At 41.4% G+C, this 26,635-nt stretch overlaps 2 protein-coding genes across 3 annotated transcripts; one reads left to right on the top strand and one right to left on the bottom strand.

Annotated features, from left to right (window-relative positions):
- Positions 1 to 2,111: 2,111 nt before the first annotated feature.
- On the bottom strand, positions 2,112 to 8,399 carry LOC136006446 (serine/arginine repetitive matrix protein 3-like). The gene is made up of 2 exons (XM_065664470.1): positions 8,345 to 8,399; positions 2,112 to 2,767 (listed from the first exon to the last, which is right to left on the bottom strand). Exons 1-2 carry the CDS (start codon positions 8,397 to 8,399, stop codon positions 2,112 to 2,114), a joined length of 711 nt encoding a protein of 236 aa, XP_065520542.1.
- MFAP3L (microfibril associated protein 3 like) lies at positions 2,253 to 24,474 on the top strand. 2 transcript variants are annotated; one of them, XM_065694439.1, is made up of 3 exons: positions 2,253 to 2,303; positions 14,720 to 15,127; positions 19,279 to 24,474. In XM_065694439.1, the coding sequence occupies exons 2-3, from the start codon at positions 14,845 to 14,847 to the stop codon at positions 20,142 to 20,144; spliced, it is 1,149 nt and encodes a 382-aa protein (XP_065550511.1). In that variant the 5' UTR covers positions 2,253 to 2,303; positions 14,720 to 14,844; the 3' UTR covers positions 20,145 to 24,474. The 2 variants fall into 2 exon arrangements, with proteins under 2 accessions (XP_065550511.1, XP_065550504.1); XM_065694432.1 differs by lacking the exon at positions 2,253 to 2,303 and adding an exon at positions 2,371 to 2,455.
- Positions 24,475 to 26,635: the final 2,161 nt, after the last annotated feature.

The following is a 26,635-nucleotide window of genomic DNA, read 5'->3' as shown; positions in this document are numbered from 1 at the left end:
GGCAGTTTGCCTTCACAGCTCAGCTGTCTTCCTCAGGGCTACTACATGTTCGTGGCAAAAGTAGGAGATGGGGCAGGAAGAAAGGGGCATCAAGGAAGCACTGAATCAAAGGAAGCTGTGCAGGATAGCTAATGCTTTTAACTGCTGTGGTGGTGTAAGTCCTGCTTCCTACCTGCTGCAGACCATGAAGATCAACGAAAGACTTCTCATGGTAGTCTACATAGCTACATCTCCCTGTGGAGTTATCCCCAGAACAGCTATTGTGAATGGGAGGACAAGCACAGCCCACACTAGGCATAGGAGACATTGATCTCCGTGGAAAGGGCACAGAGCAAATCATGTGGTGCCTTTGCTGTCAGCAGTGGTGTCATGCTCCACATTGAGATGTGGAAGTGCTGGGAAGAGACATAAGTCCCAGGTGTGTGGGCATCGAAATTCCTACAGCTGTGTCCAGGCTTATGTTCACTGAAACCTGAGGACACTGAAAGGGAAGCCACTTTCACGAGACCAAGGAAAACTGTTATGACTTTTCCAAATAGAAGAATTCAGCCTCATCTCACACAGACCTGACATGCACTCAGATAGCTGCTGGGTGCTGCCGGACTTGAGTGAGTTTGTGAGGCTGGGGACTCAGTTACCTAACTGCTCCACCACCAAGCAATAAATATAAGCCACTTGACTCTGTTCAAACCCAGTACTTACTCAAACACAGGAAGAAGGAAAATCAAATGCATAGTAAGTGGTGCCAAGCTAGCACACCTCTCAAGACAGTGGTAAACAAGGACCTACGACCAAAACAGCTCCTCCCATCAAGAAAGCGTTATGCTGGGAAAGTGGATGAGTAAGAAGCACACACCTTGACCTATTCACTCAGTTGGCACCTGGCTCTGGCCAAGACTGACTATGTCAGATGCGTCTTCCTCAGAGTCTGCAAATTCTTCCATACTGGAGACCCTGAACACGAGACACCCTGGCTGTCAGCAGCCCTAGTCTCACCAGTACCTACACTACTCCTGAGCACTGGCTGCATCTGAGTTCAACCACTGCAGCCACCCCTGAACAGCATGCAAGGTGGTGGGTCCAGGGGCCCAGAACCTTGGTGTTAAATAGTCCAGTTTCCTGGAGTGGGTCTTCCTCTCTGTTTCTCAGCCCTTCGTTGCTATCCTTCTTCAGTATTCCCTAGGCAGGTTGGAAACCTGCTTTGAAATGGGCTACATATTCCTCCCCCTGCAATGACATGCAGTCCTAACCCCCATTTTTCCAGCAGTTCCAGCAAATGCTCACTCATCTGACTACTCTTATTTGGAGCAGAGAATCTTCAGTTACTACTGCCCTCAAAGCAATCAGAAGAGGGTATCAAGAGCAAGGTCCAAGCCAACTCTCTATAGGATAATTACAAACATCTGGAAGCATAAACCTCCATGGTTTAACCCGTGGCCCTTCGTGCTCAGTTGAAGATAGCCCTTCATCCTTCCCTTCTGACGTCACAAGGTCGGGAAGCAAGTACACGCAACTGGCACAGGACAGCACAGGCACAGCGCAGCTACCTGCCAGACTCCTGCCTGCGGCTGCCCACCTACATACCAATCCATTTTGAGCAAGCACACAGCCTGCACAGGTAGCACCAACCACATTCGATCAGTTTTGCTCAGGCTAAAGGCCAGCTTTACCCTCTTGTGACTTGGATACCTACAGAGCCAGCTTCAGCTTCCCGCAAGCTGGGACCTCTACAGACTGGCTTTAAAGTGGCGCTGGGTGCTGTAATCCCCTTAGGACGACAGTCCTGCGGGAAAACCACGCGTGCCATTTCTCGGAACGACAGCATTCTGATCTCGAAGACTATCCGAACAGGTTGAGCTTTCCCCTCTTTCCTGCAGCCCTGGCTTCCGCGGTGATAGCTGATCCGCGATGTGAGGACAGGCGTGCGCATCCCGGCGGCGCGGCCGGCCCGGCAGAGCGTTCCGCCGCACCGCAGGCTCCTGCAGGCGCAAAGGGGACTCGCGGAGCCGGCGGACGGACACCGCCGTTCCTACCACCGCCCCCCCGCGCACCGCCCGTTCGTGTCACGCCCCGCCGCCCCGCTCCTGGCCGCCGCACGGCCCCCGCCGACCCTACAAGGGCACCGGCACCCCAACTGCCCCCTCTCCCCGGCGGCCCCGGGTGCTGCCGGCCCCCACCGGCCCCGGGGCCGCCCCCCCGGCCCGGCCCTGAGCATGCTCAGTGCCGCCCTGACCTACTTTCCCCTGCCGGAGCCGGCAGCGGCGGAGCGGAGCTGATCGGGGGATAGTGCTGCGCACGGCACGGTACAGTACGGCACCGCACCGCGCGGCGCGGCACTGCGGCAGCGCCGCGCTCCGCCCGCCCCGGCCCCGGCCCCGGCATGGTGCTGCGCGGGGCGCGCTGAGGGCACGGCGGCGGGCGCTGCCGCGGGGCGGTGGCAGCCGCCGGCGGGCAGGTGAGCCGGTGCGGTGGGGGCGCGGGCCGCGGTCCTTCCCGTGGGAGAGCGAGCGGTGGTCCCGGGGAGGCGCTGCCCGCCGGCCTGGCCGGCACCTGCCGCGGCTGCCGGCGCCCTGCGCGCCGGACGCCGTGCTGCGGGGACTGCGGAGCTCCGCGGTCCCGGCGCAGAGCCGCTGCGGGGAGCCTGGGAGCGGGCGGAGGGCTGGAGCGCGGGGACGGCGACCGTGCCCGGGGAATAGCTGAGAGCCTGGCGTGCCCGGCGCTGCGCTGCTCCCGCGGCGGCAGTCCTCGGCAGGTGACGGGTAGCCCGCTGTGGAGAGCAGTAGCTACCCCGCGTAACGGGAGTGGGGTGATGCTGTGTGCAGCGTCAAAGTTCAGAAGATTGATTCGGATCAGCGCCGGGGCTTGCTGAAAGGTGTGCTGCTTCAGGCAAGAGAGCTAACGAGTCACCCGCTGGAGACCGTCAGCTCGGGATGCTGTCCCACGCTGGGACGGGGAAAGGAAGGCAGCAATCCTGTCCTCTTCAGTGGAGCTGGTTTCTTAGGAGAGCTTTAAATTTAAAAGCTGCCTCCTGATGCTTTGCTTTAATTACCCTTTACTTCACAGGATGGTCTAGTAAGATAAAACTCAATTTCGGAAGTGCCCTGAGGGAGCAAGAATCTAAAACTTGAGAGCGGTCTTGAAATAACTATCAGATACTATTTCTTAACGGGGCAAATTCAAACAGTATAGGAGGAGAGCTGAGGAGAACAGAGAGTTATACCGAGCAAGCAGTTTTCTAGTGTATTGAGCTGGAGAGCATTGTAAGAGACTGCACTTTATAACAGTCCTTGTCCAGTTGTTAAATTGAAGCATCTCAAATGGAGCTTCCCTCATAACCCAGCTCCGGAAATAAAAGCACCAGCTGTGTAAGCAAAGCAATGCTAAATACTAAATGCGACCTCATTTGTTATGTATTTGCTTGAAAGGCTGTAAAGTTAGTTCAAAGGGAAAAGGACAAAGGAGTTAAAAGGGGGAAAATGTAGCAATTTAGTTGTTTAGAGCCACTAACACTGTGGAAGAGTTTCTCTCTTCACTGCAGTATGACAAAATACAGCCAGTCTATTTTCAATGGAGATGATGTTTGCATGGCAGGAATCTTTTGTCTGGCTTAGCATGTGCAGTTAGCAACAGCACCACTGATCTACTTGTGGTTGGTGTAATCAGAATCCTTTTTTATTAGAAAGCCTTCTTATTTAGACTGCAGTATATCAACACCAGTTGATGTTGAGTGCAGCTGACACAGCTGGAGTGCACATTGTACACCCTTTATTTCTGAAGAATTTGTAGGTGTCAGGGGGGCCTAGATAAACAGCAGGACATCCACAAAAAGAAATGTTTTCTTCCTGCTCTAATACAGTGATATGTAGTATTTGTCCAAGGCGTGTTTCCCATGCTGAAAGTGGTGAGATAAAATCAGTTGCTTTTAAAACATTTAACACATGGTGGGAGTCTGACAGTAAGTTCGGAAGTGATATGTATTGTACAGCTCCATTTGTCTTCTTGTCCTGTCCCCCATGCCTCCCTGCAATTAGACAGGTCCTGTGCTAATATAGAGGAGGATGGAGTTGGCACAGGAACCTAGCTTCTTCGGAGAGCTTTAAATTTAAAATAAAGTGATGTTCATCCCATTTTCACAGGGGAAAAAGACAAACCCAACCAACAGAAATATGCAAAGCCACACCATAGAGTTTAGGAGAGGGTCACGTTTGTGACACAGTGCTGTGGGGACTGATTTAAATGGAACAAAAGCAATCTCTGTTTCAGTTCTTGCCCAGAAATTTTGGAATCCGGAGGCTGTAATTTATATTGTGGTTTAAAATTCTCACCGGTGTAAGGCACCACTGAGACATGGATGCAACTTAGAACAGGAAGAATGAGCTTGCCAGAAGCTAAAGGAACCAGTATCGAGCTTTGCTAGCAAGGTCTTATTTCTCTATAAGCATTTTGCACCTTTACTAAAAGTTTTTGCAGGTGTGAAGATTCTACTTTGAGACATAGAATCATAGAATAGAATCATAGAATAGTTAGGGTTGGAAAGGACCTTAAGATCATCCAGTTCCAACCCCCCTGCCATGGGCAGGGACACCTCACACTAAACCATGTCACCCAAGGCTTCATCCAACCTGGCCTTGAACACTGTTAGGGATGGAGCATTCACAACCTCCCTGGGCAACCCATTCCAGTGCCTCACCACCCTAACAGGAAAGAACTTCTTCCTTATATCCAATCTAAACTTCCCCTGTTTAAGTTTGAACCCGTTACCCCTTGTCCTGTCACTACAGTCCCTAATGAAGAGTCCCTCCCCAGCATCCCTATAGGCCCCCTTCAGATACTGGAGGGCTGCTGTGAGGTCTCCACGCAGCCTTCTCTTCTCCAGGCTGAACAGCCCCAACTTCCTCAGCCTGTCTTCATACGGGAGGTGCTCCAGTCCCCTGATCATCCTCGTGGCCCTCCCCTGGACTTGTTCCAACAGTTCCATGTCCTTTTTATGTTGTTACCAGAAGACTGTGGTGTAAGACTATATTGCTGGATACTTTCTGGAATTTCTCATTCATGCAATTCTGAGCTGCTGTCCATCCATGCTGACTTGGGTGCCTTCACAAACATTTCTTTGTAATCTTATTTTTTTTTTAGCTCTCTTAACTAAATCAGTGGCATTTTCTGTCCACATACAGATCCATCTTGGAAACATCATTTGTAAGACAGTGGAGATGCTGTTACTTTTCAGTAGTTACTATGATTGAAATAATTTTTTTGCAGCATTTTAGAGCATCCTGTCTTTTATCTGCCAGGAAGGCTGTGAAGGGCAGACAGAACTTGTACCTGTTTGTGTCAAGACTGAAAAATTCAAAGAGATTTCCTGATTTGCATTTAGCTATCTAAGAAATTTTTGTAGTGGGCTCTTATTTCACAATAGAAGTAGTTACAATGAGTAGCACCAGTTTATCAGAAATAAGGAACTCTGTACACATGTGTGTAAATATCTTATTTTGGAGAGGGCCACTGTGTGCAGAGGAATTGCATTAAGAACAACCTACCTAGCCCAAACTTAGCAGTTAATTGACATGGTTCTGCTACTCTAGAGTTTTATACCAAGAAGGTATTTTTTAATATTTTAAATATTTTTAAGTCACGCAAGGCCAGAGCACTTATGTGGCACGGCAGCTACCCTACAGAAAATAGTGGATGCTGAAAAAGTTATGTTACTTTAATGTTACACTTTTCAAACTGATGTAGAAATAACTGGCACAAAAGTCTGAAATTACAGAGGTTCTTTAGGATAAACTCTTGAGGGTTTCCAACTAAATTATTGCATATACATGGCCTTCTATATACATGCTTGGAAAGAACAGAATTGATTGCTTTTATGTACAGGCAAGACTAAAGTTGTTGTGTGGTGCAGGGCAAACTCATTTGAATCCCATCTGCTATCCCCTTTGTTACTTGAGGAGGAAATAGGCGCAGGCAGTTTTAACCTGAAATAATCCTTTTCTACTGCAATCGGTCATGAATGGTTAGATTTCCTATAAATTCCCCCTCTGACAAGGTTAATCCTGTTCTAATCATGGCATCCACGTGTAACCTCTTTGCCCTGTATCCCAGAAACCAATAAATGTGAAAGCCAGTCATTAAAAATTATATCCATCTTGCAGTTCTGTAGGGATAGAGAAGAATTATCTGTACGCATGTCTGTTTTCTCCTGTTTTGGTTTGGGTTTTTTTTTTCTTTTTTATATTCCAACTAAAATGAGAGCCTTTTGTTAAAAAAGTATAATGAAAACTGTATCAGTGCATTGAAAACGTTCACTTATTCAAAGCACATAAAAAAATCAGAATTTAAATAGCAGACATCTTTAGCCCTGCAGAGCCCATCATGTCTTTGTTTAAGCAAAACTTAATTTTTCATTTTATGTCTTGTTTGAATGTCCTACGTCTGGAATTTTTAGTCTTCATTTAGGAAAAGAAAACATAGGTGTGCTTAAAGGATGGTTAGCTTTCGCAAACAGCTCAAAAGAGGAAGTGAAGGGAAGTGAATCGGTAAAGTGAATGCATTGCTGTGTCCTTAGCAGGGTCACTTAAGCCATGCCAAGAGCATATGAGATCTGTTGTATTTGCTGACTTTGGTTATTTAAACTGTTGACAGAATAATGCTTACAGAGCACCAGTATAAATAAAAGATAAGAGGTGAGTAAAGAAAATGATAGATAAGTAGAACTTGGTGAGGCCAGGCAGCACAAAGATGTATGTGGAAGTGTGGGAGAGATTCTCTGTGCATCTTCTTTGTTCCCCTTCCTCAACAAAGGGGACTTTTAAGCATTGATCCATCTGCATGTACTGCAGCAGCATGACAACAGCTATGCTGAAAGCTTGCAAGGAGTTAAGCAACTGTCTCTTAAAGCCACAGGGATGTGTCTGGAATAATAGCTTTGTATACAAAACTACATTAAGTGATAGTTGTCCAGCCTCCAAATAAATAAAAATGCTAAATAGATCTAGATAATCTGAGTAAACAAAGTATTTATTTGTAAGATTAAAAATTCTGTAAAGAGTGCATAAACCAAGCATAACCTGGGCCTTCAAAAGTCTCCACTACTCATAGTGTTGAATTTGCTTTATGATCAGGGTAGCCCACAACTCAGTAGGGTGTTTCCACCCCAGTACCTGTCTTGATTAAAAACAGCAAGTTTCTTGACTGAATATAAAACTATGTTTTCACTGAAGTCATTAAAAAACCTTAAAGAAAGAACAATAAATTGCTCAGTCCATATGAAAATGCACATACGAACTATAGCTTATTTACTGAAAAGTATTCAAGTTGCCTGACTGTTCTTGTTACTTCAGTGTGTTTTGCAATAAGTTCAATTTGATAGAGCAGAGATGCTGGGATTACAAGAGCTGTGACACCAAAAGGGATCTTCTCAGAGATTTGGCATTCCTAAGGTACTTTTAAATAATCTCTTTAAAAATTACCTACTTTCATCAATTCATTTTTAGATTAATGGATTAGGGTCTCTGAGTGTTAATTGACATGAAGGGAGTGCACATCAGACGATTCAAAGACATGGTTAAATCAATGGATCCAATGAAATGCTTAAAGTGAAGGGGGTCTTAAAGGCTCTAGGATACCATATGCTCACTTGTTTTGCAGTATCGAGACATGAAGTAGGATAAAGAGGAACGAAACCAAAGAGAAATAAATTTACAGTAAAAATATTCTAAAACATTTACACACTCATAAAGGCAACATGAACAGTGCCTTCACTGTGCCATTGCTGAATAGACTGGCATGTGCTTCTTTCCCTCCACCAAAAGTCTGGATATAGCATTTATTTTCAATCACACATACAAAATGTGGAATGACCTTATTGTTTGGTGCTTTCTTGCTAGAGTTTATTCACAGAATCATAGAATGGTTTGGGTTGGAAGGGACCTTGAAGCTCTTCTAGTCCAACACCCCTGTCACGAGCAAGGTCACTTTCCACTAGACCAGGTTGCTCAAAGCCCCATCCAGCCTGGCCCTAGCACTTAATTCATACCATGACACTAAGATAACTGAATCTTTACAGTCATTAACTTTACTCTCTTACCCCCTACAGCGTTGAATGTGTTCAGAGCAAAATAACTTTAGAAAATAGTCATTACAAATTTAACTCCGTTTCTGCCATTAATGGCAGAATAAGCTACGGCCCCTGATTTTTCCATTTTCTTTCCTTTGTTATTTATCATTTGTCACCTTACGAAACTGATTGACAAATATTTGCCTGTAATAGCTTACCAGTGCCTACAAAACACAAAATTAATTTGTAGGTTTCTTTATTATCATTTCTTTTAGATGCGAGTCCTACAAAAGGGCTCCAAATTGCCGTACTGACAGCCGTCTTGTTCACTGCCCAGGGCCATACACTCAGAGGACAGTGAACACACAGAAAGCAGTTAAGTCCCCACATTCTGCAGATACCATCATAATCTATGAACCTGCACAGGTAAATTACATACAGTTTCTCTTGAATCTTCCTAAATTCTCAGCTCTTATTTTATCTTGTGTCAAGGAATTGCAGTCTAGTCACTGTTAATCAAAAAAACTTCCTTCTCTTTCTTCCCAATGTCCCATCTTCCACCTCAGTTTCACTGCAGTTTCTTTGTTTAATATTATGAGAAGCAGTAAATACTTATGCCTCAGCTGTCTTCTTTATACCATTCAATATTGTGTGTGTTTTTAATAACATCTCTTATTCATCAACCCTCTGAAGTCAGTAGTCTGAAAAAGTTGTCTTAGTCGGTCTTCCAGTTTGGCTTATTTCTGCTTTATTCTATTTCAAGATTAAATTCAGCACAACTGACAGTTCTCTAGCATGAAGAAGCCAGTTTTATCAGCAGATAATAGCCCATGAACTTGAGAGTCTGGCTATCTACATGGGGAAAAAAACATTCCCATGTAGATCTGCAACATTCACTATTGCAAGTAAATGGTATTTCAGTAGTTATCTGGGCTGGAAATAAGCCCTGTCTGTATGGTAGTGGACTTATCATTGTACTTATCATGTAAGTACAATGGAGAAGGCCAAACAAATTTTTTTTCAGGCTGTAGTCAACATCCTCAGCTTGTCTTGTCATTCTTAAGTACTGCTGCTCAAAAATAAAAGGATTATGGAGATCATGAAGGCAATTTCCCAGCATCCCATATAGAAATTGTTAAGAGTAGCCATATTTTTTCACAATAACTTTTCCACAAGGCGATTCTTGTATCTGTGTTTCTTGAGTATTAGAGTTTCTTTAGGTTAGAGGGGGCCTCTGAAGACCATCTGATCCAGTTCCCTTCTCAAAGCAGGGCCAGTGTAGACCAGTTTTCTCAGACTGTGTGTAGTCATGCTTTGAACATCTCAAAGGATGGAGATTCCACAGCCCCTCTGGGAAACCTGTTGCAGGGTTTCACTGACCTCATGCTTAAAAATTTCTTCATAAACAATCATAATTTCTGTTGTTGCAGCTTGGGTCCCTTGTCTCTTTTCCTTTCACTGCACAGCTCCGAGAGAAGCCTGAGCTTGTCTTTTCTGCACTCTTTCATCAGGTGGCTGAGCATGCGTGGCCAGGGCAGTACCACACGGCCCTGAGAAGTTTCTAAAACATGCTCAGGCAGCTGAGGAGGCTGAAACACACCCATAGTTGGGAGCTGCTACCCAAATAGGAAGCCCTAGTTTAGGTGTGCAAAAGAAAGCTCTTCATCTTACAAGCATCACCAGCATGCAGCCTGTTCAGCATAGCCAGGGACACTGAAAAACATGAAGTTATAAAAGACTGAAATCCCCCCAAAGGGAATGAACAGAGCCTGTCTGGGCCCTAATAGCTCAACCTTTTCAGGAGGTGATTCTCATTCTTAAGTCTGTGAACTGGCACTCGGCTTCTTGCCTTCTGTGTGGCATAAGTTCCTTCATTTGCATTCCTGTGCCCATAAAACCTGTTAGCTTTTACTTTTGTCCAGTCCGTAAAGGCATTGCCCATGGAAACCAGGAAAGGTAGTAACTAGTTTCTAAATAATACTGAATTAGCTCTAGTTTTGTTTTGTAGCATTATCCATGATACTTATTTATAGACAAATGATAACTAGAATGAAAATTATTTTGTTTTCTTGATCACTTACAAGCCAAGATAGCATTGGGATGTTAAAGCTATAGGAACATAATTTATGCATTATACAATAAGCTGGTTTCTTGTACTTTACTTCTGAATTGAACAGCCTCACAGTTAATAGGATTACACATTATTCCAAGAACAAGAACAGGGCAGTCTTACAGAAGTGAGAGAGCCAGGAAAAGGTATGCACAACTGCCCTGCTTTTCTGTTCTTTTGTGTTCTGTCATCATGTTGTTCTGCACAAATGCAGTATTTGCAAATGTAGCCCCTCACCCGTAGTAATTTTCTTTGGTGGTGGTGGTGCTGGTAGTACTGGGAAGCAAAGTCATCTGTGACATGAAAAAATAAATGGTCAATCAAAACATATCTCTTGAGTGATTAATGTTCCCAGGCAGCCCAAGCTGTGTCTTCTGTTCAGACTGATGCTTGATTTTGGACAGAGAAATTTTATCCTCAGTTTTTGTCCCTGATAGAGTACCGTGATCCTGCAGTTGTGCTTGTTCTGGAGCGCATCTCTGGATGGAAGTGCAGAGAGCACACCAGAGTTGGATATTATGTCACTTGGAAGAAAAGCCTGTCATAGGTCCCTCATGTCACTCAAGTCTAATTCAGTTTTCCTTGGAAGTTAACCCCGTAAGCAGTAAATTTATTACTTTCAGATTTTCAGTTTATACCATTTGGGTTGGGTAAGAAAAACACAAAACTATTTCATGTAAGGAAAATACATGGCAACCAGTGGCAAATGTTGCTACAGATAAAATATGGCAGAGCCAATTACCTATATATATAAATTCTAGGTCCTGAAGGAGAGTTGGGGGATTCCTGTTTTCCATCTTGGGAGTAAGCCTGCCCTGACTAGAACTTTGGGTGGAAAAGGTAGCTCAGAGTAGCTGGAGGTCTTCTTTTTGCTTTTCATGCACCACAGTTAGAGATAAAAAGAGGGAAAAAAGAAAAAAAAAAGAAAAAGTCTGTGTAGCCATATTAAATATATTGTGAACTTTTACTCTATATAAATCTTTTACAAGTAGGTCATGTGCTTTGGGATGGGAGAAAGGAATGCTTACATTCATTCCATGACCAGAAATTTATAATGATCCTTTTGTGGCAAAAGTGCTCCCAGAGACTCAGTCTGTTCCTAGAGTGATACTCAGCATTGCAGATGGCCTCCTTCATGAGTTTTGTGAGTTACTGTCAGTCTTGAGGAGTTATTACAGGAATCTTTGTTTTAGTCTGGTCAATTCAGCTTTCTCTGACTTCGAGTTAGATTAAAAGGTTACAATTTTGCCTGCCTTCATCAGGTTTATCATGGGTCACAGCTGATTACTGCCTCTCATGGCCAAGATCCAGGGCAGCACTGTACCCACTTCTCCAATACTCTGGATTCTCTTGCGTCTTTTCCGGAAGTGGGCAGATGTCACTAGCAGTGCTGTTTTGGTCTCCTTAGCCTTCTCCCCATTTAGTTGTGTGACTGAATTATAACCTGTTACGTCATTTATGTTTAACGAAGCAGCTGGCTTCCAAATTTTTTTTCCTGATGTCCTCGGGCTGCTATTGTGGCTAGAGCAAAGCAGTAGTACAGAAACTTCCCTTTGCACCAGAGTCTGATGTGAGCACATTTTCTGCTCTTTCAGTTCTTTCTCTCTGCTTCTTCCTGCTTTCCTAACCTGACTCCATCATTTTTGGTTCTGTCCAACAGGCTAGCAGAGTGTCTTGGGCCTACAGGCCCTTTCATGTCCATCTTAGAACTTTCTGGTGCTAGGTGAGGCTGAGAAAGCCTTCTTTGGTTTCCTTCATTTTTTTTTGTTCCCCACTAGTGGTGCAGAGGATGCATGCCAAAGAAAAGATTCCTTACCCCTTCCTAGTTGCCCTGGAACATTTGTCTAAACTTGCAGTTTAAAACATCAGTCTTCAGAGAGCTCTCTCCCACACTCTTTGAACATCCAGAGCATTTCCCTGGATGGCACATGAAAGCAGTAGCCACCATTTCCAGACATTCTGCTTTAAACATAGTGCCTGCTTATTCCTCTTACTAGCCATCACACTGTATTTATTTCAAACAGAAATGTATCTGCAGAAGTATTTAGTGTTTTCTTAATATTCTGTATTCCAGGAACATATATGGGAACATACATTCCCAGGAGTGACATGAGTAGGTATGGATTTCCCACAGTAGGCGTAAATTATTTGGCTCTATTTCTTAACATTTAGTGTGGCTATTAATGGTTCAATTTTGTGCCAGAATGAGGGAGTCACTGTTATTTTCAGACAAGTAATTGGCCCTTTGACCGTATTAAGAAACAGTCATGTTTGTTATCACTATACAAAGGTATGGGTTTTGCTTTTATATGCTCTGCATTAAACATGAGTAAACATACAGAATAGGCACCTGCCTTAAGCTTCCCAATACACTGCAGGTCCTTCCATACAGGTTTTCTATTCACCCATTGGGGTGATGCTATTTAATTGCTTTCCATGGTAAACACCTTTTTTGATTGCTACTGATTTTTCTGCCATCTAAAAATATGGTAGGCTCAAATACAATAATAACAAGCCACAGTTAGTAATTAGCAACACAAAGCGTAATCAGTTTGTGTTGTTCTTTTGCCTTTCCCATTGTCTTAATCCAGCCAGTCTTCGTTTTTGCTCCCTTGCCAGGAAGCGTGACGTGTCTTTTGGCTTTTCTGTATGGCGCAATGCAGATCTATAACACTGCACAGAAACATTTTATAGAGTGAATATGTGTGACCATATAGAATGGCTGTCTCCAAGGTTAATGGAGTAATAGAAATGAGATGTAAATAGTTACTGAATTGAATAGGCAGAATTGAAGGATTTTTTCCAAAGTGCAGATTCAGACAGGCTGTACCTATACAGAACTTCAAACCCGCAGGCTCTACGCATATTGCATAATTTAAAATGGATTTCTAAGTCATTGTTTTTATAGCTTTATATGACAAATGAGAATTGCATATTAACTTAAAGTAAAAAATTATTCTGACTTTTCAAGACAAAAGATTTCCACATTCAATAATTAGAAAAACAGAGAAAAATAAGGGCAAGCTTGGAGCTGTGACAGGCATCCACACCATTTGTGCAGCTTATCTAAAAACACATAGTTTGTCATTTCTAGTAGTGATTTGTCCCGCAAAATGGAGGAAACTGTTTTGCTCTTTTAATAACAGTTATATCTATTTGTATGAAATTAAGTTCATTGCTTTATAGAGAACAGGGAATGGAGAAGAAAATAACCTAAGTCAAATATTACCAGTGAATTACCAATGAATATTGTTTTCTTTCCTTTTTGAATAAAGAAAAAAAGAGGGAATGGGATTGTTTGTTTTTATTTTAGTGTTTCCTTTATATATGAACTGAAGTAGCCTTGTCAGCAAGTCGTTTTCTGTGCTATGGTAGAGGAGTTACCACAGTGTCAAACAGCTTTTTAACAAAATGTAAACAATTTTGCAAGTGAAATCTTCATTTGGGGAAATTTTTTTAGATAGTTACTTATATTTGGATTCCAGGTAGACTCCTCTAACAAGTAAGTTTCACCAAGTTTCAGTTACTTACCTTTGAAACACAAGTAAAACCAATGTAGTTGGATACTTTGATGTGATTTTAGCATAACTTACAACCTTTAGGCTCCTGAGTGAAATTTTCAGAGGTGCTCATTTCGAGGCAGACGTTGTGTCCTGACTCAGTACTGAATGCCAGTTGTGTTTGCTGAGAGCATAATGACTGCAGTACAGAACACATTTGTAAACCCCCCTCCTCTGTCTACAATTTGAAATCACTGTGCAAGAAAGGGCTCATTGTAGATGATAAGTTGAGGGAAAATACTTAGTGAGAGTGTGCAAAAAGTATATGCCACATAAGGAATGGAAAAGTCCCAGCTTCATTTGGTACTTAGTTGATGGCTAGGCTTAAACCGTGACGGTCTGCTGTAAAAATGACATTGAAATGACTTTACCAAGTACCAAATATCCTCTTTTAAGAATATTCTTTCATGCTATGTTTTATCTCAGATAACTTAAAAAAATGCAGCAGCTTAAAAAAAAAGTGAATGGCCTTTTCTGTATGTGCTGTTGTATTTGGACAAAATTGTGTATATTAAGGATTCCAACAGAGCTCCGATAACCTTTCCTGGAGCAGTTCTTCCTTACACCATGTTCCACAATTCACCTAAAATCATGCATGTGACATAGTTACAGCACTGAATCCGCAGTGACAGCTTTAATGTGCTGTACCTTTGTTTCTCCTGTTGACTTTGCAAATGTTAAAAAAAAAGAGAAAAATCAGTTGAACTTTTGGCATACAACTGTAGCTGCTGCTCTAGCTAAATTGCTGCTAAGTGTCTAGGTGATAAAAGCTTTCTCCCACGCCTGCCACTCTGAACAACACTATTATCAGGAAAATGTATGCATCTTTTTCCAGTAAGAATAAGGACTGTGATAACTTCAGCATTTAGACAAGACACCGAGCTGATGATTGTGAAATGCATTAATGGATGTGTCACTGTTTTAAAAGAGCACATCTAATGGATTGTTTATACATGCCATCTCATTGTACTTATTTATTTATTTATTTTATAGGATATTTTAAACATTACATTGCACAGATCAAAGTAGAGCTCTCCTGTGACTTCCTCACCTCAAAGGCCTGTGTTGAGCGGAACCAGTCCCAGTTCCCAGCCAGTTGTATATACCACTGAAGGAAAATGAACATACTGAACAGCCACCACTTTTTGTACTTTCTGCCTACCACACGCCTTGTCATCTTACTAGCAGCTTTAACAACTGCTGAGGATGTGACTAATAGCACTTTCAACCGCACTGACATGAACACGGGATCCGTGCCCTCGGTGATCTCCCACATCGACCATATTATAGTCAAGGAGGGGAGTAGTGCCTTGATCGACTGCAATGTCCAAGGTAGTCCTAGTCCACATTACAGATGGTACAATTCCAATGGCTACCTACTCAAAGAGGAGGAGAATAAAGGTAAGATCTTAGTGTTCTCACTGATATAGCCTGCCCAGAGACGCTTCGGATTTCAGGAGGTTGACTAATAACCTGAATTTAATAGCCTGACTGTGGTATTTTCCTGTATGAAACTGTGTGAAAGCACAGTGGCAGCCACAAATTCATTGTGTGCACCTTGGAAGAAAACAGTAACATTTTGTTGTGTTATTTATAGCAACACAAAGCATGAAGTGTAGACAGGCTTCTTTCACTGGAAGATTTCGGGTTTGATCTTGTTTCCCTTTCTGGCCTCTTTTGTTCTTCTCTGGAACCAAAAAAGATTTAAAAGCTGTTTTCCAACTCAAGGGAGGATTCTCTTGACATATGACAGTAATTTGTTGATGTGAATTCAACACAGCTAACTCCCTGATACACCTGCGGTCTTTATGTGTTGTGCCATGGAGGGTGAGATGCAGAAGATACTCCGAATGACCAACAGAAAAACCTATATAGGGCAGCAGTCAGAAGGACAAGCAAAGTCTGAGCCTTCCTGGCTTTAGTTAAGACTCTTCGGTTGCATTTGCCAGAGACCTTAATTACACAAGCTTGTTTTTCCTTAAATGGAAGGGTTAGGTTATAATCCTAGTTACAGTTCTAGGGAACATTTCATTGGAGGTGGGGGGAATGTGTTTTGCTCCTGTAATCCTTCCATACTGACTGCTTTGTTCCCAGCATGATGAAATAAACCAGTTATTCATGCTAAATTCACGATAGCTTGCCTAACTAATAGCTGACCTGAGGGAGAATGCTGCTATGACAGGAGTAATGATTGACCCAGCTGGATATTCAAGAGCACAGTGTATCTGTAAAAACTTACTGCATAATTGATTATATTTTACATGATAATATTTTGTAATTTTCTGAGTAAGGCTAGAGAAAGGAACTACTTGAGCTAGTGTTTTCAGGTGTAATCTGTGCAGTCATGGCAACATACTGTGATTACTGCACTGGAGTGGTTTCCTAAGGCTCACTAACAGAAATTTTCCCCTTTTGTTAAGCATCTAACTTTAGGTCTTTTTATAGTCAACTGAGAGAGGCAGGTACTGACACATATATTTAGGTAGGTGAGCAAAAACTTTGACCAGTAAAAATTGCAGATGTAGCATTAAGACAGCATCACTTGGACTTTCAACAGTGCACTTCCACCCTTAAAAAAATGACAGCCTTCCTATAAGAAATGTTTCCTAGCTCAAGGCCTTTCCTTACTATGTGTACAGTTACGCTGCATATGGCGTTGAATTGTTACCAAACCTAGCAATGATACCTTTTCTAATCATTGTTTTCTTGTTAGGCTTATACTGTCTGCCAGGATCCACTGGCCCAGGCCCAGTCACTGAGTCACAGTTCAATGCTATTATGTCATTTATAACAGCTGGAGCCAGGATACATCAGCAAGGCAGCTTATCATTTAACAATTAATAAACACCCACTTTGCCAACATTTCAATTCAAAGAAATACTGAGCAGCCAATACTCTGTATTTCTTTCTTATTCTAGAGGTGGAGAAAGAAGTGTTACCTCTTACAGACAGAATGATAGAATCATAGAATAGTTAGGGTTGGAAAGGACTTTAAGATCATCTAATTCCAACCCCCCCCGGCATGGGCTGGGACACCTCCCACTAAACCATGTCACCCAAGGCTCTGTCCAGCCTGGCCTTGAACACCACCAGGGATGGAGCATTCACAACTTCCCTGGCCAGCCCATGACATTTCCTCTATAAGAGTGTTGTCGTCTGAATTTGCCTAACTTTAGAAGATCGGGGTGATTTGTTTATGTGAAGGTCTGCTTTAGACTGAGCTTTTTATTTATTCTATATTTTTAAATTTCAGGCAAAGTGATGCAGCTGTTTTCAAGAATTACACTAGGACAAAACCCAGTGTTTCAGCTAAGTTAAAAACTCTACGTAAGAAGATAAAACGATGCAATTAAGTGTCCATACAGGAACTGAGGCAAGGGTCTTGTGGGAATACTTTCTCTATAGGCTTCTATAAGCCATGCTTAATTAGAAAAACTTTCAAAACGGTAAAAGCCCATAAGTACTCTAAAATAAAGGCTTTTTTTGACTAATGAGTTTCAAAATTGCGCACAGATTCTTCCTTGAAAGAAATAATGTAAAATATATATATATATATATATAATCTTTTTAACAACCAAAGAACTATGTAAAGGATAAAATAAATATAGAAGCAAAGTGTACACCAACATGTGACAGGACTGCAGACCTTGTGTGTGATTTACCTGCATTGCACAGGGGTTTTAGTCCTCTAATCAGATTCTGTGTGTTTGCTCAGCTGCCTTAGTAGACTCATAGAATGGTTTGGGTTGGAAGGGACCTTGAAGATCATCTAGTTCCAATACCCCTGTCACAAGCAAGATCACCTTCCACTAGACCAGGTTGCTCAAAGCCCCATCCAGCCTGGCCTTGAACACTGCCAGGGATGGGCATCCACAGCTTCTCTGGGCAACCTGTGCCAGTGCCTCACCACCCTCGTAATGAAGAATTTTTTCCTAAATGTCTAATCTAAATCTCCCCTCTTTCAGTTTAAAACTATTCCCCCTCATCCTATCACTATATGCCCTTGTAAAAAGTCCCCCTTCAGCTTTTTCTTCATCATTCAGTATGGCTAGTAAGACAGCAAAACTGAATTTCCTATTTTGTTTCACTTTTGCCACAAAGAGAGTGTGTTACAACCCCAAGTAAAAACAACTTTCATGTTAATAGACTTAAACTGCTTAGGATTAAGGAAGACCAACTTTCTGATAGTAAAGATAGGTGCACACCTGAAACTCCTTCCTGTGAAAGATTCCATTACTGCCTTCAGCAGATACCTGCCAGGTGCCTGCTTGGGATTGTGTTACAGAGCTTGAAAACAGTTGAGCCTGCCTCTGGGCAGCAGTATTGGATGATCTTACTGTCTTACATCAGCCTGTGTCGTTGTTCTAAAAGGAAAGCTGTATGACATCACTCTGTGGATAGTGTTCAGAAGGCACAGAGGCACTCCTGCACTTTCTGGCTGTTCTTTTCACCATGTGAACCCTTCTAGGAATAGGTTTACATGAATGAAAGAATTGATACCAGATTTTCCCACCGAAGTTGAATCATGTTTTCTATAGCAAAGTTGTAATTTAATAAGTTATATAACACCAAATAAAGCCAAAAATATATATATATACACATTCTCAGGTCTAAAATGGTAGTGATTTTTGAATAAAAATGAAACTTGCGAAACTGAAAATCTAATTCATTACCAGTATGTAATGGCAAACACAGTAATGAGCTGAATCTTGAATCACTTCAGCAGTGATAGCAGTGCTGGATTTTAGCATGTTGTTTAGTCTCAATTTAATAGCTAAATTGTTCTGCTGTGCCAGGTTCAAAGGATATGAAATGTATGTGTACAACTGCATATAACGACTAAAAATACCACTTACATTTAATTGATAGAAATGACTCTTAAAAGTAAAATAAGTTCCATTGTGATGTGTAGAAGTTCACACTGGCAAAAAAGGTGTTCTCTGCCGTGTCTTTTCCCTTTCCTACCCATTTTACTCCTCTAGTTTCTTCTTTTTAAAATCATATTTCAAAATTAGATTTTGGAAACCTCAGAGAGTAGGCAGCATAGTATATGATCTCTGAAATTTTAGGGGTTTAAAGTTTACATTAACAATTATATGAAATACTGTAACAAAACACCAAAAATAACCCAATTGTAAGAAAATGCATTGTCAGGGAACAAAATAAGGAGGCGTTAGGAGGTTTGTCTGCCTCACAATCCCATTGTTACTGTTTTTTAAGGCAGTGTGGCATGCATTTGGGAGGCTCTCTGGGGTAAGTAGTTCCATCTTTGTAACTTAACTGGCCGTAAGATTGTGATAGATGTCATGCATATTAATTTTTTTCATGAGACTCTTTCAGGGCATGATCTAATTATTCACAGTTGATGTCAGGATTTTATAGTAACACATCCAGGGACAGAGAGGCCTTTGTGATGGTAAATTCTTTGTCTTCTTGTGAACATTATTTCCTTCTTCTAAAATCCGAAGCCAGTTTGACAAAGATGATGTTTAAGACTATGATGATTATGTGAACAAAATGCTTCTAACTAAATTACTCTGTCTCCTCTCCAGCAGGAAAATGGTGGTTTCTTGACAATGGGCTACTAAACATTACCAGCGTGTCTTTTGAAGACAGAGGTAAATACACGTGTGTTGCATCTAATATGTATGGCAGTGTTAACAATACTGTGACGCTGAGGGTTGTCTTCACCTCCGGAGATATGGGCATCTATTACATGATTGTCTGCCTTGTAGCTTTTACCATTGTTATGATACTGAACATTACTCGATTATGTATGATGAGCAGTCATCTGAAGAAAACTGAGAAAGCAATCAATGAATTCTTCAGAACAGAAGGGGCAGAGAAACTCCAGAAAGCCTTTGAGATTGCAAAGCGTATCCCAATTATCACTTCAGCCAAAACACTTGAGCTTGCCAAAGTAACCCAGTTCAAGACCATGGAATTTGCTCGCTATATCGAAGAGCTTGCTCGGAGCGTACCTTTGCCACCTCTCATCATGAACTGCAGGACTATAATGGAAGAAATTATGGAAGTTGTCGGTCTAGAGGAGCAAGGACAGAATTTTGTACGGCAGACAGCAGAAGGCCAGGAAACCACTGAAACAGATGAGCTGTACATGATCCCAAATGCTTTGAAGCGCAGTGACTCTCCCACAGGTGACTCTGACGCATCATCACTGCACGAGCCGCCTCAACAGATTGCAATAAAAGTATCAGTTCACCCATTGTCTAAAAAGGACTGCATGGATGGTCAGTCACAAGAAAGCATGCAGCTGGACACCAAGGAAGAAGACACTTCTCAAACACCAGCACTTCCTGCAGAACCCCTTCCTGAGCCTTCTGCTGAACTCAGTTCCGATGACACAGCATTGGCAAACGACAAAAATACATGCATTATATATGAAAGCCATGTATGATAGTTACTCCTGAATCTATGCATAGCAGGAAAATCAGGTGGAGCTCTTTTAAAAATACATATTGTAATTGCCGCTAAGCCTTACCTGGAGACTATCATAGCAAAAGCATGTATGTGGATTATTTGGCACTTTCTTCTCAGTTTGACTTTAGTTTACCATGATGTATGGCAGAGTAATTGCTATTACATTAATATTAATTGCTCTTTTTGATTAGGAGTATTTCCAAGAAACATTTACCTCAGCATTTTCTAGGTTGGAGTCCCCTATAGTGGCCTCCTGAAAGTCACTGGTAGTCTTCAATGTAGGACACTTGAACTTACTAAACATAAAACTGGTTTTCATTTTCCTCCTTGACTCTCTTATTTTCATCTGTTGCATTTTTGCAGATATTATCTTATGAATTTGAAATATTGCCCAAGAGGCAGCACTCCAGTAGCCAAATAAAATCCTAATAGATCCCTTTTAAAAAACCTGTTTGTTCAGCTGCATTGTCATTTAGAGGGCTATTAAAGAAAGTTAAAATGTTTCCATTTCATTTGAGACTACACTGCTCAGGCACAGGGGAAATAGTTTTCCTTTTTCCATGGAATGAAGATGCCAACAATTGTGTTTTTTTCACATCAAGAAACAACTTTGAGGTATATTTTACAGATGGGGAAGTGTGTAAACATCTTACAGAAAGTTGCAGTCCAACAGCTCTGCAGGGATTTTTGCATATATTTGACCATTTCTAACTTTGCCAGAAGTTTATGTGGAAAATAGCTGCAAATATGCAAGATGTCTTTGGGGTTTTTTTGTTGGTTGTTTATTGGGTTTTTTTGGTAGTAATTTTGTAGGAGTAAGTATGCACTACCTTACCAAAAGATATGCAGGTTCCTTAACAGTCCTGCAAATGCCAGTCATCAGCTGGTAACAAGGCTGAAATGGCAGAAGAGCCTTTTATTGGGATTCTCAATTTGGTGTACATTCGTATTTTGAAGATCAAACCTAAATGCATCTATAAGCATAAGTCTGACTGTGTGTTATCCAAACGAAAAACCAAAATAATATAATTGTCCTGTGAAATTCCAATGACGATCACACACAAACTGTTTACTGCATTGTAATTGCCTTGTTACTTTGCCTCCTACCTATGTAGGATGTTCACTGCTTGAGTACATGTGTCCCTACCCCAGTAAAGCTTTAATCATCACAGCAACTGGGGCATTAAAAAGGGTCAATGTTTAGGCCAGGAAATGCCAGGAGTGGGAAGGAAGTGATAATTCCTATTGCAAGTAGACAATAAAAAGGACCTTCTCTGGAGTAAGTCTGGAATGAAAGCTCTTCCAAGGAGGAGTTGTGTAAGATTCATAGCATATTACTTAATCATCTGGCACACTTTAATTTGGAACTAATGAACAAACTGTCACCTTACCGTTTTTAAGAAGGACTGTAGTGTTAAGTACAGATACTCAAAACTAATCTGGAATTATGCATATTGCAGAAAAAGTCACTTAGGTCTCTGGGAGATGAGGTGTGGATGGCTCTCTGGACATTTTACTGAAGTAGCCACATCTACATAAGGTGTCCATTCAAGGCAGTCAGGTATATTAACTGCACACGTAATTGAGACCAAACAAAGTCAATGTTGTAGCTCTCTAAAAAAATCATTGATAACTGACAGTTTATCTCAACTTCCTCACGTTAAAGTGCAGAGCTTCACTAGCAGTGTAATACAGGAACAGCCCATGACTTAAGTAGGTGATGTCGAGAAGGCTCCGTATTTACCTTTCTAAAGTTATTAAAAAAAAATACATGTTTAATAAGGGACTTAAGATTTTGTGACCAACTTGTGAAAACTGTGGTATTTAATTGCCTAATGTTTGCTTGTGCTCACCACAATGGCAGGAACCTATACAAAATGCATTTGCACATTCCCAAAAGGAAGGAAGGGCAAAGTCCATTTAGGAATGTGGCTGGAAATATTTTAGGTCCAGTGAAGTAATGTAAATCTAGAACACAGGGTAAATGAAGGGAATACCATAAAGAACCTCACTTCTGACCAGTGTGATTGAAAATACTACTGAAGCAAACTGTTAACTTCTCTGCATCCAAAGTACGTTTCTATTTAGTGTTCACATCAGTTTTTCAAGTTACTCAATCTGCTTCTGGTACGAAAAAGGCTGAGGGCAGAAACAAAAGCAGGAACTTGCACTAAATTCCTTTAATTCACCTTAAACTCCTGAGAAGAGGCGTCTTGATTTTTCTGCCTGGCCAACATTTACAAACAATGCTCACGCATTCTGAAGTTACCTGCCTGGTGCCCAACTAAGATTGCAAAGATGAGCAAGGTTGTTTTCCTTGAAAACATAAAAATAGGTTTTAAATTACACTTAAAAAAAAAAGAGTTTCAAAGTTATTTATTAAAATAGAGTATTTTAATTGTTTTCTAATTATGAACTTTTTACAGTAGAGACCAGACCCCTTCATGTATTCATATGGTGATTGGTACCAGGCAGTTCTGATCCAGCTGCTGCCCTCAGACTGTCCTCTTTTACTGAGATCCATTAGAAAGCAATCAATCCCTATGGTTTTCTTCAAGATTTCTGTGTAAACTTCCTTGAAGATAAAGACATTTTTTTCCCCCCAGAGATTGCCCACAAAATGCATGTGTTTGAAGCACACACAAATGTACATTGCAAATTACATATGAGCAACAGTGATTTGGTTTAGATGCATGTAACAGGTCTAGTGCACCAGCCAGTCTGCTATAAATTCTTCAAACATTTAGCTTTGTGGTGTTAGGGGAATAAAAGCAGAACAGCACTGTATCTGAAGAAAATACAGACTGTAATGGGTCTGGTTTAAGTATGTTTTTTGCTTTCATGTATGCCACTCAGGATCTTTATGCATCCATTTAATGATCTTAAAGATCTCTTCTGACCTAAACGATTCTATGACTCTGTGATATAATACGTGTAAAGCCTAAAGCTTTCTACATACTTTCAGGCACTTCCTTTGTGGGAGACAGATGGGAAGCAAGACACAAACCCATCTTCCCTGTTCCAAACTTTCTGTCTGTGCTATTATAAAATAGACAATTTTGTCCTCCAGTATTTCTTAGGGAATGGCCATTTTCTGGTGCAAGAACAAAATTAACAAATATAAAAATAATGATGGCTCTAAGAAAACACTAATATTTGCTTGTAATGTATTTCCATGCAACTTAAGCACTTCAAGGACATTACAGCTATCTGTTCCCATCACAGACTATGCTCTGTATATTATAACACTAAACATTAATGGTTCTTACCATACTCAATCTAGAAAATCCAGTCCAACTGAATTTGCATTCTAAATGTATAAGGAACACAGGACCAGGTTTAGAAAGGAAAAGAGATTTGCAGAATACATTTACACCATTGTAAAATATTTTTGCCAAAACTTCATGAAACATGACTAGACTTCTGCAGCACAAGAAAGCAGTGTTAGATGTGAATTTTACACTTACTCTTCTTTGGTTTTACTAAATCTAAGACCACATTAATCAGACCACTTGAAGAGAGTACTATCTACTTACTCAACATTTTCTTTATGAGCAGCATGTGTTTACTGCTGATCCTTTTTTGTTCTCTGGTTTGAGTATGCTTGTGATGAAACCTGCCCTTCAGTCATTTTTTGAGATTGTCATTGAATAAATTTAAAGACCCCATAGATCGGAATTTTAATGCAGGCTTGTTGGTATTAGGTAAGGCACAGCACTTTGTTCCTGTGCTAAAGAATTACTGTATAGCCATAAGATTTGCAGAATGGCATACATGGGCAGATGTTGATTTTTTTTTTAAAGCAGTGCCTGGTTTATTCTAATGTACATACTGTGTCAGTTCCTCGATTTGCAGTTACTTTTTGACACAAGTACTGTAACGTATAACTAGGGCTTTCTGACGTTCAGTTTGGTTCAGATCAGTTAATTCTGGAAAGTGTTAACAGTGTCGAATTTTAAAATTTCTCATGGAGTTTCTTGGCAGCATGCTGTTTTAAGAGTAGGCCTCTTAAGTATGCCATACTTGGTGGGACAGCTGAAAGCTTAGATGCAAAGGAAATGCTTGCACTGAAGTATCTTAAGTTATATTTCATTTATTATGAAATCCTCTTTGGTTTTACAAGAAATGTAAGACAGATATGAATGTGTTCTTTTGAGAAGTGGTTACTGTATTTTGATTTAAGTAACTTATGATTTTATAGTTCGCAGCCGTAAACCACAAAGAGACCAGTTCATGCTGAAGTGGCAAAATGAAATGTGATCCAGCTTGTAAATTGATTGTTGTTTCAATAAAGAATTTGCACAGAGTATGCTGAGTTTGTACATACTCAAAAAGATGATAGTTTCTTAGTAAGAGTATGCTGTTGCTCCAACTCAAATGGAAGTGAATTATGTATTCCATTGTACATCTGCTAATATTCCAGAAACTTTGATTCAGGAAAAAAAGTTAATTACCTAGAAAGAAGGTTTTAATAAAGCTCTGAAAGGGCGCTGTTGTTGTTATCAGAATACAGACTTAATCAGTATTGTTATCAATAGCCTAAATTGTTCAGGTATGTAAGGTCTGTCTTTGGAAACATGTCAGCAGTTCTGCGTGTAATCCAAAGGACTTCCTTTGTCCACTGTTTCTTCTCTGGGCCTTGTCATGGGGCCTTGCAAAAAGTATTGCTGCTTTTTCAGAATTGGGGACAACAGATAAGTGTCTCTTCTCCCAGAGGCACCCTAGCACCCAGACTAAATAAAATCTTGAGTAGCTCTACCCACGCCCCCATTCCTTCACCCACCCTAAAAAGATGAGGTGAAATGGCTTTCCTGTACCACAGCAGTTGGACTGTATCGACTGTATCTCCCTAACAGTCTTCAGCAGGACTTGGTTGAAGCAGACACTGTAATACCTTGTCCTGGCTCTGCTAGACAGCTAGCAGCCAGTGGCAGTCATTGACAGATACGGAATGGGGGGCTTGCCCTTTCACACCTGAAAGATTTGCTCTTGCCAGCTGCCTGTTCTAGGCTGAAGAACATAGCCAACAGCAGGAAAACAATAGCTATTTTGTGTTTTAACTCTGCTGTTTGAAAGAGTGCTCCAATTTTGAAAAATATTTTCAGACGCATTTTTATTCAACAGTCTTGTCAGAGTTAATGGGGGTGAGACATCCACAATTGGTGGACAAGTATCTACCAAAAATTGTGAAGAAGTCACAAACTCATCATAAAAATGGAATACATATGGCTAGAGCCATATGCTATTTTATTGTCTCAGCATGGGACCTTGTCTTGCAGTTCGATACACTGTGATGTTTTTTTTTCCTCTAGAACAGTACCACCTCAGGCTGCTCCCCTCCAGCATGCTGAACTCCTGCAACAGCTTTGCTGGAGCATTTTTCAGGAAGGTGGGGTACCATTGGTCCCCATGAACTACACTCCTGAACACTGAAACAGGCTGCTCCCAGTCTCAGTGCTTCTTGTGATAGAAGATCTTTATGTCATGTGGAGGAGGCTGCCTTACATTAGTACTACAGAGGCACCCCCAAACTAAAAGCTGCTGGTGGGTAGTATCTGCACAGAGACAAACCTGTGGACAGTGGGGTCTCTGCTCTCCTACTAAGACTTGAGCCAGGGAAAGCTGGTACGTAGCTCAGGGCTGGTAGCCCAGTTCCTTGCAGTGCTACAACACCACTTTCCCACAGGACTGCTGATTTTCTAACTTGCATTGTGCACTAGTTCCTGGAATAACCAGCTAAGACTTGAGAATCAGTTCCTCCTCAACATCCATTTCTTCCATCTCTTCCTCTCCCCATCTTACCTTCCTGTGCTTTTTTCTGTCCCCACCACTTCTGCAGTGTTACTTCTCAAGTGAGAACAGAGTGAAATTAGTGTTCAGAGCAAGTGTTTCTGCACTCCAGGTACCTCCATTCCAAACTGACCTTTCAAATGGATTTTATTTTTCCACCAACTGTACCAGGCTCTAATGCTATGTACTTTATTTAGCTGTCTGGCTCCTAGGCCCAAACTGAGTCATACTCTTAGAGTAAAGGCTGACTTGTGAATCCATAGCATCATATATAAGTCTATAAATAGGGCAAAGACAGTAATATAAACTGAAGCTAAGTTCCCTATTTCTCATACAAAATCAGACTGCATAGCAGCAAACAATAAATGTGGTAGACCTAGGCCGCTCAAGTTATGCAGTGAAAAGCTATTCCAGACCACAGCAAGATGAGGCAAGAATGAGAAAAATTAACAGCCAACCTTGTATAGCATGGAGAATACATGTAAAACCCTGCTTATGGTTAAACAGAAATTTAGCATCAGTATCAAATCAATCTGATCTTCTGCAGCCACATTCTATTTTGAGAACAGATTCCTTTAGTATCTGCTCTAAGCAGAACTTCCCTATGGAAGCAAGCACCTTAGCTATGGAAATAGGACAAGAGTTATAAGAAGGAGCCTTGTCTCCCTCATCTACTAC

This window comes from Lathamus discolor, chromosome 1 (assembly GCF_037157495.1).
Source record: "Lathamus discolor isolate bLatDis1 chromosome 1, bLatDis1.hap1, whole genome shotgun sequence".
NCBI classification, from domain to species: Eukaryota; Metazoa; Chordata; class Aves; order Psittaciformes; family Psittacidae; genus Lathamus; species Lathamus discolor.
This window is presented reverse-complemented; position numbering and strand designations above follow the sequence as displayed.

Coding starts and splice junctions, on each gene's coding strand:
- MFAP3L (XM_065694439.1), top strand. CDS start 14,845: ATGAACATACTGAACAGCCACCACTTTTTGTACTTTCTGCCTACCACA. Junction 15,128..19,278: donor CAAAGAGGAGGAGAATAAAG/GTAAGATCTTAG, acceptor TCTCCTCTCCAG/CAGGAAAATGGTGGTTTCTT.
- LOC136006446 (XM_065664470.1), bottom strand. CDS start 8,399: ATGGCCCTGGGCAGTGAACAAGACGGCTGTCAGTACGGCAATTTGGAG. Junction 2,768..8,344: donor CGGCAATTTGGAGCCCTTTT/GTAGGACTCGCA, acceptor TGCTCTCCACAG/CGGGCTACCCGTCACCTGCC.